This window comes from Melospiza melodia, chromosome 10 (genome assembly GCF_035770615.1).
Source record: "Melospiza melodia melodia isolate bMelMel2 chromosome 10, bMelMel2.pri, whole genome shotgun sequence".
In the NCBI taxonomy this organism is placed as follows: Eukaryota; Metazoa; Chordata; class Aves; order Passeriformes; family Passerellidae; genus Melospiza; species Melospiza melodia.
In genome coordinates, this window is record NC_086203.1 from 24,891,453 (window position 1) to 24,907,882 (window position 16,430).

General features: G+C 45.2%; 1 protein-coding gene across 7 annotated transcripts in view; it reads right to left on the reverse strand.

Annotated features, from left to right (window-relative positions):
- ADAMTS9 (ADAM metallopeptidase with thrombospondin type 1 motif 9) overlaps positions 1-16,430 on the reverse strand; it is a 78,529-nt gene that overhangs the window by 24,892 nt on the left and 37,207 nt on the right. For all 7 annotated transcript variants that reach the window (XR_010028861.1, XM_063164942.1, XM_063164940.1 and 4 more), the window contains 7 exons: positions 15,221-15,385; positions 14,231-14,350; positions 12,363-12,467; positions 12,052-12,219; positions 11,590-11,874; positions 10,779-10,940; positions 10,032-10,208 (listed from right to left, as the gene is read on the reverse strand). Coding sequence is in view for 6 of the 7 variants with exons in the window: in XM_063164942.1 (XP_063021012.1) it covers positions 10,032-10,208; positions 10,779-10,940; positions 11,590-11,874; positions 12,052-12,219; positions 12,363-12,467; positions 14,231-14,350; positions 15,221-15,385 (1,182 nt within the window). In the remaining variant the exon portion in view is untranslated. The remainder of the gene's footprint in view (positions 1-10,031; positions 10,209-10,778; positions 10,941-11,589; positions 11,875-12,051; positions 12,220-12,362; positions 12,468-14,230; positions 14,351-15,220; positions 15,386-16,430) is intronic.

Genomic DNA, 16,430 nt, shown 5'->3' on the forward strand with positions numbered 1-16,430 from the left:
GTGCATTTTCAGATCTAAACCACCCGTTTGCTTTCATGCACATTTGAGTTATGATCTCATTTGCACTGACAGAAAAGAAAGGTTGAATAATCTAATTTAACCAAGTATCACAGACTGAAAATTCCTTTGCAAAGAGTCTACTTAATAACTGCCATCTAATTCATCTCAGGTATTCAACTTTTATCTGGCACATAGATTTTAAGCATATGTGAGCCACATGCAAAGCATAATTTAATAGTGGGCTGCATCTCAACACCATGTGAGTCCAGGAAGTTCTACACCCAACTACCACCACCAGCCTCATCATTTATTTTGGACCCTGGATAAACTTTGCATTCCATTAACAGGATTTTTCGTGGCTGCAAATGCTGCCTGCTTATGGTACCCACCAATACAATGAGGTAAGCTTTGACCTTGCCTTCCTCAAAACATTTGGGAAAATCACTGCCTTCACATTCCTCTTTCTTCTTGAGCTCTTTTCACACACCTCCCATAAAAAGTGCTTCCAAGTACTGGGGGCAGATGGTGGCTCTCTGGAATCACAGCCTCACCTTATCCAAGGTTTTCTGAGTCAACAGAAAAGCCTCTGCTGGTTTTAAGCACCTCTGGGCCAGCCCTGAAGGTGTAGCTAGGTAATGTATGGAATTTTTTCACTAATCAGCTTCCTGAACTCCAGGATCACATGCACTTGGGCATGTCTGTGGTCACATTGCCTCCGCCTCCACTTGGGTGTGGGAAAACGCTGCCCTGAAAGGCAGTTTACAGCCTGTGATTGAGGCACAACAGCAAACAGCACCCCTGGATGAAACTGGGAGGACAGCCAGGCATGTTTCTGGTTTTTAACAGAACATAACAAATTGTTATGTTTCTGTAAAAAAAAACACCAAAAAGTTCGTGGTGCATAAAGTAATAGAGAAACAGTATTTTGAAAAATCAGCTATAGCCATCACTCTAAAACTCTAGCAAACCTTCCCCTTGTTATTATCTTTATTATCTCTTAAACCCACCAGAGTTGCACCTGGCACTTTACACGGAGAACAATAACAAAAGAACTTTCCTAAGAGCATTAGGATCAAAGCCCTTAGCACAGATTTAAGGGCTTTATGTTTATTGCATGATTAGTGTTAACCTGCCAAGAACTGGAGATTGGCATGCTGCTGATATTTTCAAATAAATATACTGCCTAGTTTAAATAAATTCAAGGAAAAAGGTTTAAATAAATACAGCAGAAATATTTCCATATCAACTGTTTCCATAAAGGTCAGAACACGATGCTAAACATCTGCCATGCCTTGCTCTGCTCATGTTTTTGTTTCCACAGAAAAATTATTTTCTGTTTCAGAGTTTAGGAGATGATCATTCTGTTTGACCAAGTGTGTGCAAATTGCTTTAAAATAACCCTTCCTGTATTTCCTGATCTCATTGTTTGGGAGATGAGGGTACCTCTTGTTCATTAAGACCTGTCTAAAATAGATAGGCTGCTACTTGATGCACAGGGCTGGCAGCGGGCAAAAAAAAAAAAAAAACAACAAAAAAACCCAAAAAAACCAGAATACGTTCAAAATCGCTTAAAAATCTGTACAAAATCTGGTGAATTTCTGGGAGTGGAGTCAGTCCAGCACCAAGAGGACTCAAGAGCCCTGGGCACAAATGAACAGATCTCAGCAAGAAAAAGGCACCACAGAGCCGTCAAGAAGAAATGGAATGACTGCTCCTTGAAAACTTTGTGCACTGAAGGGGCAGCTCCACAAAGGGCAGAAGGGCACATCCCAAGCAAGAACCTGGGAAAACTCTCCCCCAGAAGTGAAAAGCTGCAGAAAATGCTGTCAGACCACTTTTCAGACCCACTGTGCACAGCCGACAGCGATTTGGGAGGTATTTAAGACAATGAATGCAAGCTGTGCTGATCACCCAGTGAATTCCCAAAGATAGGAATGATAGCTCAGCAAGGCAGGGCTGGGAAGGATTAGACTGAAAATGGCTTTATCAGATTCTGCCAGGAGCAACTTTTTGGAGGAAATTAAAATCAATCCTTGTAGATTTAGACTGCCCCACATTAAGGATTTTATGGAAAGTCAGCAGCTGTAAGTAAGCCCTGGTTCATCCTTTCCAACAATCTGAGACAAAACGTGTTGGATGAAATAAAGCAGAAAAGCAACAGAGCCCTCCAATGCTTTACACCCATTTTCCAAGAGGGCTGTGCTCCCGGATGCCAGCAAACTTCTCCAACTACAAGCAAACCCAGCAATGTACCCTCACAGCTACCTGTCAGCAGCCTCTTAGTCTGTGTCACCTTTTACCACCACTAACACTGCTGCTGTCAGATACTGAAAACATATCCCAGTGACTTCTGTACCTCTGAAGTCCCTGAGCACAAAGGACATCAACAGACATGACCAAGGAAAGCCTGGATCCTTCCTCACCAGCTGAACCTTCACCAGGAATCTTAAAATGCTGGAACCTTTGTGAGCTGTTCAGCAACAGGGGGTCTGTGGCTTCCAAACCAAACCAGCTTCACAACAGCAAGGTGTTTCAGCAGGTAATTCCCTTGGCTTCAGTGGGACAGGCTGAAAGCAAGGCTGCAGCACTTTAGGAGATGTTTAGGAAATGTTTATTGCTGCTCTGAAGCCTTGTTTCTCCCATCAGTGTGTTTTATCAAGGTTTTGTACCCATCTGCCTTGGCATGGTGAGAAATCCCTAAAGTTGGGTGGGGATACAAGCAGGACAGGAGTCACCCAGCTTGGCCTTCCTTTCCTCACAAACTAAGGAGCCATGACTAAAGACACATGGGTGCTGAGTGTGTATGGTCATGGTGATTTTAGCTGGTGCATGGCCAAAGAGTACCTGTGCTTCTTGTACATTTAAAAAGAAGAGGGATCTCTACATTTAAGGGAGGGCAAATGGACCAGAGACCTGAAAAAAACATACCAAAGCACTGCACTGCAGTTCTGAAAGAGGTTTTAGAAATGTTTCATCCAAATTGATTCCTCAGAGAAATGGGGTGATTGAAAAACAAGGCACAACCATTAGGGATTTTGGAATGTATAGTCTGAATGTGTTTGTGAGCACTGTGCAGAGCCCCTGTGGAAGTGTTCTGAGGAGCCCTCCTAGAGCTGGAGCACAGCCCCTAGTCTGAACAGGAGCAGGCTTTGCCCTGGTATTCCCAAGGAGCCCTCATTGCCCTGGGCATGGGCAAGAGGGAACTTCCCTGCTGGCCTTTCCTGTCTCTGCAGTGCCCACAGGGTCTCCATCCTCCAGAGGCTCTGGTCTTGGCTTGGAGCAGAGGCACAGAGCTTCCCAAGTCATTACTGCAAAAGGAAGAAATCTAAAAAAAAAAAAAAATCACTAAATCTTCACCTTCCCACCACCAAACTCAGCTGCAGGGACTGGTGAGTGGCCTCAGATGATGTCTTATAACACATTAAAAATAACAAACAAACCAAAAAAACCCCCCCAAAAAAAAAAAAGAAGAAAATTTATCAAGAAAACGGTCCAATTTGATGTGTTGCTGCAAGGGAAGAAAGAGCTGGTGTGTCTGGAGCCCATTGCTCCAGCACAAATTGCCCAGAGGAAAGGATGCTCTTGGGTTCTTTAACTCCTGCAAGATTTAAGGCCTGAGTGCCAAAGTCAATACAATAATTTCCCCAAGCTGGGAAACCTCACAAGATATATGACAGAAAGAGGTAACTGCAGCAGGAGAAGCCATGCATCTCCTCTTCTGCAGCATCCACCCAGTAAGCAGCACCTTCTCCCTCTCTTTTCCCTGCCCTGTTACACCACAAAAGACTTCACCAGGCACAGAAATTAGCAGGGCTGTGGGCACACAAAGCTCTCCTAAAAGCTGTGTCCCTGTCCTGCTCCACACTATTTACCTTGAACAACAAACTAAAGCCCCACAGAGCCACTGCAGGTCTGATGGCATTTCCTCAAACTGGGAGGAGATGTGTGAGCTACCTAAGGACACCAATACAGTGGGATGTGGAAGGTGCTGATGAAACCCATTTTCCATGCTGTGGCACTTCTAGGAGAGTACCAATTGAAGCAGCAAGGTGCCTCAGCTAACTGACACTTCATATTTCTAGGGAACAGTGGTACTACAATGCCATTTAGATATTCTGTTCCAGAATAGGATTTTTCTGTGTTGGATGCAGTAAAACACAAAGTAAAGAGCTCTCCAAAAAATGTCAGCCCTGTTTCACAGGTGTGCATCACACTGGGGGGTTGTAGGAGCACTGGGCTGCTGCTTGCTCCCCCATTTTATTTATCCTTAATGCACTAGGGATAAATATTGCTAACCTGTACATGGTCTGGGGCATCAGACAGATTTTCATCCATGCTGCTGGCTCATTCACCTCCCCTGTGAGCTAGTAAAATTAAAATATGAATAGAGCTTTAAGTGTCTTTGGAACAGGAGTGATTACACCATTTTTTTCTTAATAACTGCAGAAATCAGTCACTGGGAAAGTTAGAAGCACAGTAAATCTCTTTGTGCCTAATGTCCCTCATTGTTATACATCCTTGTTTCTAAATCCCTAGGATCTGAGGAACAGCAATGATTGCACTGTGGAGTTTAGAGTGTGACTCTGGAAAATGGGCAAAACTGCAGGCAGACTCCCAAAACCCAGCTCAGGGATATGCCTGGAGATGCTGCATTTCACAGCTCATCCCTGGAAGTGTGTTACTGCTTCAATGCGTCCCTTGCAGCCCAATGAATTCCTGTGCTCTGAGCCAGTGCTTTGGGAGACAAATATTCCCAGCAATTGCCCTTTTATTTATTGCTTTATTTCTCCTGTGAGGGCCTGTGCAGATGTGCAGGAGATCTGCAGCCAGGGATGGGCCACCCATAACACAAGGCCTGAAGCCAGCCATTGGTGAACAGCAGCCTCACCACTTCTTGGTTGAGTTTAGGCCTAGAAAATGACTATTTCATTGAGAAAACGTGTAAGGGAGGAGGTGTAAAAAGGCAACCACAGAGGCATGCCAAATGCAGCCAAACAGCCACTGCACTATGGCAGGAAAGAGACTGCTCTGAGTGGGAAAGTGCCCTGAGGAACTTGGGGGAAAGATGCACTGTCTGGGGGCAAAGGGATGAGAAGGTTTAAAGATACCTGAAAATAACCTTTGTGAGCCTAACCACTGGCCCAGCTCCTGTCTGTGCTGGCAGTGGCAACAGGAGAGGTTGTTAAAGGACAGCAGATGAGACCCTCTGCAGCTCCTTTCCCTGGTCCTTCCCCTGCATTTATTCACTGGATTAAGGAGGTCAGAAGGGACATTGCTGACCAGTCCTTTTACTTCTCCATCACACTAAAAGGTCATGAGGGGTGTAAAGACCAATGGTGGCTCGAAAGGGGGAGAGTGGATTGCAACAGCTGAGATTTAAGTTGCAGGAAATCAGCCCTGTGAGGAGCTGATCCAGGAATCACTAAGGTGCTGGCTCAGTGTTAAGCACACAGTGCCCCAGGGTGGTCCCTCACCTGCAGGGTGTACTGATGGGCTTCCATGGTTGTTCTCCTGCTGATGGAGCATCAACACCAGCAAAGAGGAGACAGAGAACTGATTACAAAAGTATACCTATACAGTTCTCTCCTTTTTTAAGTAGAAACAGAACAATGAAAGATAGTGATAATAGGCAAAAAATAAAAATGGAAAGGAAAACAAAATGAGGAGATTTTAGGGTAAAAAGAGATTAAAAAATGATGTGACTCTACTGGGCAGCTGGGTACCACTGGCTTTGCCCACCTGTGATTGCCTTGGAGCCACCAGCTCAGTGAGCACTGAGGTGAGGAGAGAGATGCATGAGCATCCATCACCACTGCCTCAGAGGAGCAACAGGCTGAGACTCTTCAAACAAAACCCCAAGAGCAGTTCAGCAATGCTGCTGTCACAGCAAATTCATTTTCTGCAGAGGACAAGAAGGGAACAGCAGAGTTATATACACTTGCAACCAAATCTGTCCCTGGCTATCACTTCTGCCTTAGCAAGACCTGACATCCTGCCTGCTATGAACATTATCAGAACAATGACACAGAGAATATTGCTGTTGAGCAGCCTATTTCCAGCCAGCTGCACGGGGAAGACATTTTGCAAACAACATGTTGGGCTTTGACAGAATTAAATACAAATCACCCAAAGTTTGCACTGACATCAACTTTAAGATTAAAATTCCAGAGTGCCAGCTGCCTGACACAGATGTTGGCCAGGCAGTTCTTCCACTTCCCAGTTCAGAGCTCCTTTGCTGCTCTATCCCTGTGTGCAGGCAAAGAGCCCTGCAAAGCCATCAATGGCACCAGCTTCCCACCAAGGGAAACCAGTGATGCCCTAGCCCAAACCTGAACTCACATCCACAATAAGAGAGTTTGGAATTTAGCTGGTTAATGTTCTAATTACTTGACAGTAAGCTTATGATTTTTTATTAGAGCAAAAGGCCCTCAAAGACTCTGATTCCAGCACCTCTGCCTACAGGATACGGAGCTGGGAAGCACTGAGAGCTGCACAACCACTACACCAGCAGCTTGAACTTCAGAAACCCAAGACTGACAAGTACCTGACAAGCCAGACTACTTTTAAAATTATAATACTTTTTTGGAGAAAAACCCAAACCCCAAATAAATCTAAGCCTCACCCACCCATTTTCCAGAGTTTAAAGTCAAATGATCACTGCCCTGTGCAGTGAAGCCCAAATGACTCACCCAACTGAAGCAGGGTGCTATAAGATAGAATTGTTTTACCTTATCAGTGACCATTTCCTAACTCAGAAAGAATGAGAAGCCCACAACAAGTTAATTCAGCATTGTTCCTAAATTGTATCAGGATACAGTTGGATATTAAGGCAAACTCAAAATATCAGAAATTATTGCATGGAGCAAATCTGCTCCGAAACAGGTTCTTTAAGGGAGGTTATGCATATATTTTATATATGTGCTATAAATATGGGTATATTTATTAAAACCAAACCTTGGGTTTTAAGTGAAGCGATGGATAATTCTCATCGTGAACATCTCCCTCATCCTGGAGAACATGGCAAGATTTCCTCTCAGGATTCGAGAGTGTGTATGGAGATCTGCATTCATACCACAAAGCATTCAGAGGAGAAAAAACACTCTCTGTATTCTGGTGACAGTCAGTCAGCACGTTTTCTAAAGCATGGTTTTAATAAAAAGGTCAGGTCTATCACATGGTGTACAATTCTGCAATGGGGAAATACATCTTCTTAAATAAGCAAGGGAATAAAAGTGTCACCTCCTCTTAGTCCTCTTTGAACATACATTAAAATGACAAGACATCTCACCAGTTTCTTGTTGTAAAATTATCATTTACACATACAATCTGTGTTTCCATTTAATTATCTCTTCCAAACCTGGATTTAACCAGCCAGATAAAGATCACTTGTTTACTGTATAAAATCCCAGTGGAATTTTGCCCGAGGACTGCGGGTTGGGTGCTTCAGACTCTCTGCTTTAATTTGTAAGTATTTTATAGTACTAATTTCTCTGAAACTTGAGTAATGCTAAGCCAGTCAGATGATTGCAAGAAATTAGTTATCTAAACTTTGTAATTCATACACCTTTAACTGTGTTTGTTTAATCATTGAGAATGACAATTTCTGTTGGAGAACAAAGCAAGATAAAAGATGGAACATTGCAGAACCGTTTCAGAAAATTTAGCAGAAGTTACCAAAACTAAGTATATGATCTGAATTTAGCAAAAGACTCAAGAAATCATTATACAAATTCATTTATGATTACATTCTACTTGTCTTTAATTTTCACTGTTCAACATTAACATTAAACATTGTAAATGTATGCAATATTTATATAAAATTAAATAACAGTATTGGAAAAATAAATACACTTTTACATAAATACATAAATCCATACTGCTGAAGAGTTTCAGCTAATACTATACTCTTGTTTCAAAAGTGACCAAAAAAATATGGTAGTGACACTCCATCCCAACAGATGAAGTATGTACAGCTACAGAATGATGTTTGCAACCGATGGCAGAGCTAAAGCAAGTTCAGGTGACACCACAGTAAAGAGGAAAATTTGGCCGTTACTACCTACAGTAGTAGCACGAGGTAGAAATACACGTGGAGTGTTCTGCTGGAGGGACACGAAGCCCTGGGGACCCCACAGATACTTCTCAGTCTTCAAACAGCTCTGGGTCCCCTGTGTCAGAGCCCAAGGACACCTCGGTAAATGTGACTGAAAAACCAAGTCAGTTCATGGCAATGACGGGGCCTCAGTCCTGCAGCCACTTCCCCAGGGCTCTGGCCCTGCGCCAGCTGGGAGGAGACACTGCAGGCAGGACAGGGTGTCCCTGCCCTCCAACCTGTCTGCCAGATGTCCCACTTGCTCCCAGGAGAGCAAGGACAACCCACTGAGACTAATACATCAGAGTGGAGCCAAGGGAACTTTTCCTGGGTGAAAAGAAAACCACCAGACTAGAGGACTGCACCCTGTGTTTCCAACACTGAGAAGAAGGTGCAGCCCTGGAGCCTGCTCCTCAACAGCCACGAAGAATGAAACACAACTCTGTCCACACCTTTGGCTCTTGAAAATGGTCCAGCACAGGTAAAACAAAGTTGGAGGCACCTCCCAGCTGGCAAATCCTGTGGGGTAGCCAGCACACGCATCACTACCTCTGCTTACCGCACCTTGCTCTTCCTTAGCACCAGTCAGGTTGATGGACAAGGGGTACATTAGCACCTCAAATGAAATATTTCATAGCACTGTCTCTTGTACTGGTGAAGCACCGGATACACACCAGTTCAGAAGGTTTATGGCTATTGCAGAGCTCACTGAGGTATGATAAAAATATTGAAGAGTGTTACTGAAGGCATCTGTGTTACTGAAAGCACCCACAGAAGGAGAGCAGGTTTTGGCAAGATGACTTTCCAAACTATGACAATTGAGGAAGTCCAGTACATTAAAAAACAGGCCTCTTTTTTCTTTTCCTATAAAGTGCTTTTGAATCAGATTTTTTTAAAAATTGTCTTCAAATGCTTTTATAACAAAATACACAATAAAGGTTTACATCTGTTTGAAGGCCACTCCAAAATGGACAGGTCTGTGGTTTTCCAGGGCTCCAGAAGCACCTCAGGTGGCACTTGCTTTGGTGCAGGTTCACAGAAAAGGTTGCTGCTCTGGGCAGGGACAGTTGCAAAGGTGTGGCACCCAAAACAGCACCCCAACCCTGCGGTTCAGGGCTGCTCTGCCCTCACAAGTGCACCTCTGTAGCAGACTCCTCCAGCAGCAAAGGAGCAAAGTAAGACACCTCTGCTCCAAATACTATTTTGCTATTGGGAAACTGCCAGGGTTTTAAGCCTTCCAACACCTGGCTGATCATTTGCTGGATTAGTGATAAAGCAGCAGCCGGAGATCAAGCTAGACAATCACTCTCCAGAACCAGAGAGATGCATGAGAATAGCTTACAGGTGCCTTTGCACTGTACATCACAGTCTTATTATATACACAGGAACAGAAACAGAGCACAGGGGTGAATGCACACGTGTTTCTATGTAGGTCTGTGTGTGGGCATGTGCCCACATGCACACACATCTATACACACTTATACATGCCTGGGAATTGATGCCATTTAGCACATTGTCCCCACTTCTCTTGCCTTTGGCAGAGAACAATCACTGCTAAACCAGTAGGTGCCCAGTGCAGTACTACCATTAAAGAGCAGAACGATTTAACTTCAATGGAAATGTACTGCTTAAATTCCAGGTTTAAATCCATATGCAAAAACTTCGCCAGAACCAAGATTCATAATGCACAGCACTTGCAAAGTGTAATAAAATGGACAAAGGTTGCTACTTAGCAGAAAGTGCCTTTTAAATTAAAGGACCAGAGCTCCCCTAATGTAAGCCCTTCCTGAACAGGTGTTATTCTGAATATATAGTAAATAATCCTCTGTAAGTGCAGTTTTAAGACATGAAGCATTAGCACCTTGGTTTGAAGCAAATTAATTGTTGTTAGGGGATATCTACAAAATACTTCATAAAGAGAAAGAGTTTATGGTCGTACCGAGCTCCAAGGACCAGCATTCCAGGCAGCATCTCTAGGACAGTCCTGCACATTGCACTGCTCTCTGTCTGGTGGCTTGTCAAGGATTTCACAGCTCAGATCCGTAAACCTTTCTCCATTTGGGCGCTGGCACACCACCAGCCGTGTCCTTGTCCCTCCTCCACATGGCTTTGTGCACTGCAAGTCAGCAGAGGACAGAGCAATCACCGTTGGGACAGCAAAAACACTGTTCACCTGCTGCCCAAAGCACTAGCACCTCAAAAAACCAATGGTAGCTTCTGTTCCAAACCCCCTCCAGTCAAATCCCTCTCGTGAGCCTCAGATGGACCTTCAGCTGCCTCAGCTTCTCTCCTCCTAAAGCTGTTCATGCTGCTCCACCACGATATTGCCCAACTCCATGTGATAATGGAGGTTTATATCTCCAATTGCTTATCTCAGATTAATTTTCAAAAGGAAGCAGTGCTTTTGTTAAAAAAAAAAAAAAGGCCTTTAGTTAAACTAGGCTTCTCTTAAAAAAAAATCTTCATTTTTGTAAAACTTACTCTTGCTTGGGAAGAAAGTTTTCCCATGACAAATGAAAATACCACCCAACAATTGCTTGAGTTCACTCATTTATCAGAGGCTGCCCTTCAAGTTCCAAGCCTTCTAATAAATGTCACCACAATAGCCCTCTCTTCTCCCATTTTTCAGCCACCTGCTAATGAAAGTCTTGCCCTGGGCAGGGAGCCCAGATGCAAGTGCACTCACCTCTCCCCAGTTGCCATAGGCCCACTGAGGGCAGGGGCCAGACTCGCAGGATCTCTGCTCCATGGGTTTGCTTTTCTCATCGCAGTTATTTGCAGTGTATCCATTTTCATCCTGGCACACCACGACCCGCCGCTGGAACCCCCCTGCACATGTGCTAGAGCACTGGAAGACACAATTGCCCAGAGCTGCATTTACTCCAGGAATAGGCTAGCATTCTCAGCTCCTTCCCAGTGCCTTGCACCGTGGGAATGCACTGCTAGAAGTTTAATTCATCTAACAGGCGTTATTAAACTTCAAAACCCAGCTATGGCTAATAGCAGTGCAATGACTTAGGTGCTGACTAAGCAAAGAAAGTAAACACCAGCCTAGTTTTAAGCAGGTGAGTAATCCCTGTTGCAGTGTCTGACATCCCATTTGTGCTCAATTCCCTTTAGAGATTTCCATGATAAAGCATTGCATACTGTTTGCAGTGAGAGGAGCTGGCATGGAGGCTCTGCTGTGCTTTGGCAACAACCCTGCACAGCTGTAAAAGCCCCAGGAGACAGCCAAGAAGCAGAGGCCAGCCTTTGCCTCATGGAAAATGATGCTGTCAGCTTTCTGCCTAGACTGCCTTGGAGATACAAGGTATGAGAGGCTGACAAGTGATGCTTGAGCCCTTCTGCAACACCTGCTTGTGTGAGCAGAGAGCAGTCAGTGGGGAGAAAGGTCCCTCTCTCATTTCCCTTTGTGCTGACTTTAAGAAAATACAGATTAGCTTGGGAAAGAACCAAAACCCAACAAAACCCAGGAATAAGAGAATCAGGGCACTTACAGCACCCCAGGGGCCAATCCTCCACTGGTTGCCTCCTGGTATTTGTGCACGGTTTCGGTTGGGGCTGCCCCCAGGGTGCGGCTTGAGGCGATGGTCCGGATAGAGGAAAGGGGGGATGGGCCTGCCGTAGTCATGGCTGTTTGGATGACAAGGAGACATGGAGCACTCTTGCTCGGTGGCAGGGAGGTCATCTGGGTCACACTCGCTCCTGTCCACCAGCTGGTCACTGTAATTGACGCAGATCACTTGTCGCGTTGCCTTACCTTGACCACAGGTCACTGAGCACTGCGTTACAGTGGGAAAAGGAGACACGGTCACATTTCCAGTCTTGAAAACTAGCTCTTGCTAATAATGAACAGCAGAAAACCCAAATAGCCTCACTTATAAAAGGGCAAGTGCGACAGATTAATGAAGCACATTTGCAGCAATGAGGTCTCTTGCAAGAGACAGCATGATGCTTACAGAGCTCCACTCCAAGGCCTTCCACTGCCCACATGGTGTCACGGTGCACGTTTCTGTGGCTGATGGCTTTGGAAGGTGGAAACAAGCTGACTCATCAGCCACGGAGCCCTGGTCATCCCGGCAGCTGACGTATCTCATTCGGGTGCCCTTCCCACATGTTGCAGAGCACTAGGGAAGAGCAAAGAGCACTTCACTAGGAAGCTGCTTGACATACATTGCAAGGACTTTGTAATGAAGTTGGGCATATGCACTTTAAAATATCACATTGTCTACTGTAAAATAATCCTGAAAGTATTGTGATGTGTGCTTACCGGTGTCCAGGATCCAAATCTCCACTGTGTCCTGTGAACACCTGATATGGCTCTCTTGGCTTCAGGACTATTTGGATGGGGAGGACATACAGCTATCTCACAGTCCTGTACAGGAAATACATGGGGGAAAAATAGGAAATAAAGAATTTGCAGATGTTTTGAATAAACCACCTCCTCTTCAACGTAATTATGGAGAATAGGCAACATCTTGAAACTCTGTGACCTGCATGCATTGTGCAGGCAGCTTCCTCCCTGCATCCCCTTGGTGAATCAGCAAAACTCAGCATCCTTTCCTGAGGCCTTCATATGGAATACCCAATGTGGACTTTTGACTTATTAGGAACTCTGCAATAGGGATCCCTATAACCATGTGCCATCTCCATGCATTAAAACCAGATGTTTTTGAGGCAAAAGATGAAAGTTCATTAAACGTTCTGGCATGAACACACATCTGCAAAACAGCAACTTTATCTCCTTTCAAAGCTCCCTTCCTTCAGTGTGAGACCTGCAGCCCACACAATAAAGGTTATGCTGCTGATTGCAGCCCTTTGATTCCCTGCAGCCCACCAGACCACCTATATCCATGTGCTGATTTCCACCACACATCAAGCAATGTGAGGTTTTGGGGACAGACATGTCATTCTGCTCAGTCTTTGTACAATGCCTCACAGCAGGGCTCTGGTCCTGTCTGGACCTCCCAGGAGGTCTGGTGTCAGAAACTATGAACATCCATGACTTTACTCCATTGACTAGTCTTTGCCAAAAAGGAAATTAAGAGTGATGGTCCCTGTGAGGGGGAGAGCAGCTTCTGACAAATGGCAAACCCAATTTCTGTTTTGCTGTGATTTCCCTTATGCTGGAGGCATGCATGCCATATGATGGCTGATGACAGGTGGGTTTGTTACCTCTTGACTGCAGTGCAACTGGTGTCCATACATGAGAAAAACAGCTCTTTCCCAAATGTTGTGGCCTTGGTTAAACTCTGAGTTTATGCAAGACTGAAGTTGCACAGGGCATGAACACTACAATTCTCCTAGATGACAGATAGATGGTTATGTTCTGTTTTATCCAGCTCCTCCAGACACCTTGGACATATCCTCTGTTTGAAATGGGAATTTACATGTTTGCTTCCAAGTACACAGCATGGAAAGCCTCTTCAGCAAATTTGCAAAAGGTGTGCAAGATTTCTCAATTTATCTGGCCAGGGAGGACGTGTCTGGAACTGTAGCTGTCACAAACATTACACTGTCACATGCAGCAGACAAGAAATGGCCTCTCACCATCATTTGTGGTGAGGGGCAACAGCAACAGTCCTGCAGCCAGGCATCCTTGACTCCATGCAAGCCAAAGGAGGTGTCTGCTGTGTCAAAACCTGAACCTCTGAGGCCAGTAAATATGTCTCAACCTTGAGGTCTCTTGTTGCTATTCCAGATTAATCCACTGCAGATTCTTTAGCTCATGAGCTCTTAAGACTCCAGCAATAGTGCTGCATCTGAATACACCCTCACAACTCATTGCTAGAGCTCCATGGATATAAACCATAAGCAAAGGTAATTAATTTTCATCCAAAAAGCCCTGATACCCTCCATAGGTTGTCTGTTGCCTTTCTGGCAATCTGGTGCTTCAGAGTGTAAGGTGAACCACATAGAGAGGATCTGGATGGGAACTCCCTGTTTATCTATCCCATTTCTACAAAAGCAGGGTGCTGTGCTGCATCTTTCCAACAACCATGAGCAGCCCAAAGTACTGCTCTTCATGGCTGGCATTCAGGGCAAAGCTTTGCTGCAGCAAGATGTCCCCTGAACCTGTAGACTGGAAGCCTCTATACACACACTGGGAAGAGATGGAGACAAGAGAGCAGGATTTACCTGGGTATCTGTGGGCCTGGTTGCAGCATTACACTCATTATCATCCACCACTGACACGTAGGTGCCCACAACACACTTCACTGCTCTCATCTGGTAGCCTTGGCCACAAGTCACAGTGCACTGGGAGAAGACAGATGGGAGAAAAGAGCACTGGGTCTGAGTAGGTGCTTTGGTTAGAAAGTATTAATTACCCAGTCTTTGTTTAGGCACATAGCAAAAGCAGCAAAAATTAAAGACAGTTTCCCTTCTGGTTTCTCTCCACTTCATGCATTTCAGCTTTAAATTAGGTCAAAGTTTTAACTCGCTGCAGCCACCAGTGCCTTGCACGCTTCACTTGCTTCTTTGGGAAGGAAGGTGGAACACTGAAATGATTTACTTTGCTGCACACATTAGAAGCAGAGTCTGGTAGAACCTGTATGATATCCTTCTTTAAAACTGGTTGTTCAGCCCCATGGTAGCACGAGCAGCTAATGAATAATTTTACTGATGGGAAATATGTCTGACTGGGACAACTGGTCTGGGTTTACTCCTGTTTTTTAAGTCAAGAGCTAACAGCTTTGTGAAAAAGCAGATGCCAGAACACTCTGGGAGGAATGAGTAACTTGTATTTTAACAGAAAAAAAACTCCTCACTAACCCAGAAACTGGAAAACATTGAAAGCAACAAAAGTTATTCAACGCGAGCAGCTTTTCTGTGAAAATTAGGGCATGTATTTATGTGCCTAAATATGGATTTAGGAGCGTAACCTTGGAAACCTCTTTTTTTGAAAATCATGGCCAATTCAGTATGACAGAGATTAAATTTAGCACAAAGGGCAGGTACTGTTATTGCTGCCTATCCGCTGAACCCGAGCAAACAGAGGGCTGCTTTGGTGTGCAAATCAATTAACACAGTTATGCTGCTGAATCTGGATGAAAGGGCAGCGCCCAGCCCCAGAGCCACCCTCATCCAGGTCCCCCCAGGCAGGAGCCCTGTGGGGCTGTGTGGTACCTGTCCCCAGGGCCCCACTTGCCACGAGGCACACTCCTGCTGCTGGCACATCTGCACCGACTCTGGCTTCGTCTTGGGGTCGCAAAACCTGTCGTTTAATCGATCTTCTCCAAACTGGCACCACGTCTGGCGGTGCTTGTGCCCTTTTCCACAGGTGACCAAGCACTGTGAGGAGAAAAGTGCAAGCTCAGGTGGTGCTGGGGATGCACTGCCAGCTCAGCACCTGCTCTGGCACTGGAAAATAAACCTGGAGATCTACTGCAATCACTGGTTAAAAAATATCCTGGTGCTGAAGTGCAGCTCTTTAGCTAACATCAACATGAAAGACAGGGGAGTGTCTTGTCAAGAAGAAGATTGCTCTCAGGAGCTGGTCTAGAGCAGGGGCTGGATCATGGAGAGCACTGTTGGGCTAGAATCCTTCAGCATGGGCAAAGTGAGACCACAAAGTCTCTCGAATTCCAGTAGCTCTGAGACACAGGGCAAAGACACAGCACTGCCCTGTGGGGTTTTAGCTGTGCACAACAGGGTGTTTCTAAAACACTTGTTCTTTCTGAGTGTGCATTTTAAGGGTCTTGGCTTCTGCAGGCTGTGAGCACTTCTCCCACTGCCCTGGCATGGCTTGGACTGCCACCAACTCGAATCAGAAGACACGTTTGGTAGAAAACAATCCCTGTTCCCATTTAATTGCTTTCATTATGCCCTAAAAGAACATGATTCACAGAAACAAGAGAAATTTGGCTACAATGAAGATGAGCACCCTTTGAAGATTGTTCTCCAGGACCCCCAGTCCTGCTGCAGAGACAAACCTAGCAAGATCATTTTGTTGCATTGCAAAAAACACCAGCAGCAGTGGAAGCAGTAATAAACAGCAGAGAGAGGCTGAGCAAAACATCAGCAGGGTGCAATCCTGCCCTCCAGTGACAGCCAGAGCTGCCAGGGCTCTTGAGGACAATCTCAAGGGAAAATGAGGGCAGAAGGTATTTTTCTTCTCAAATACACGGCAGAAGTACAGAAAAACTGTGGAGAAATTACTGCAGGATTGCAGAGACATTAACCCCCGGTGGCTTTGCAGGGGGGAAAGTGGCCACTTGACCACAAGGCCAATGACTTCACTGCCTGTCTGAAGCCCCCCTGTGCACAGGCTTGCCACCTTCTGCAGGAGGCACAAACAAGACAATCAGGGATGGAGACAGAGACACTTGTTTGCAGA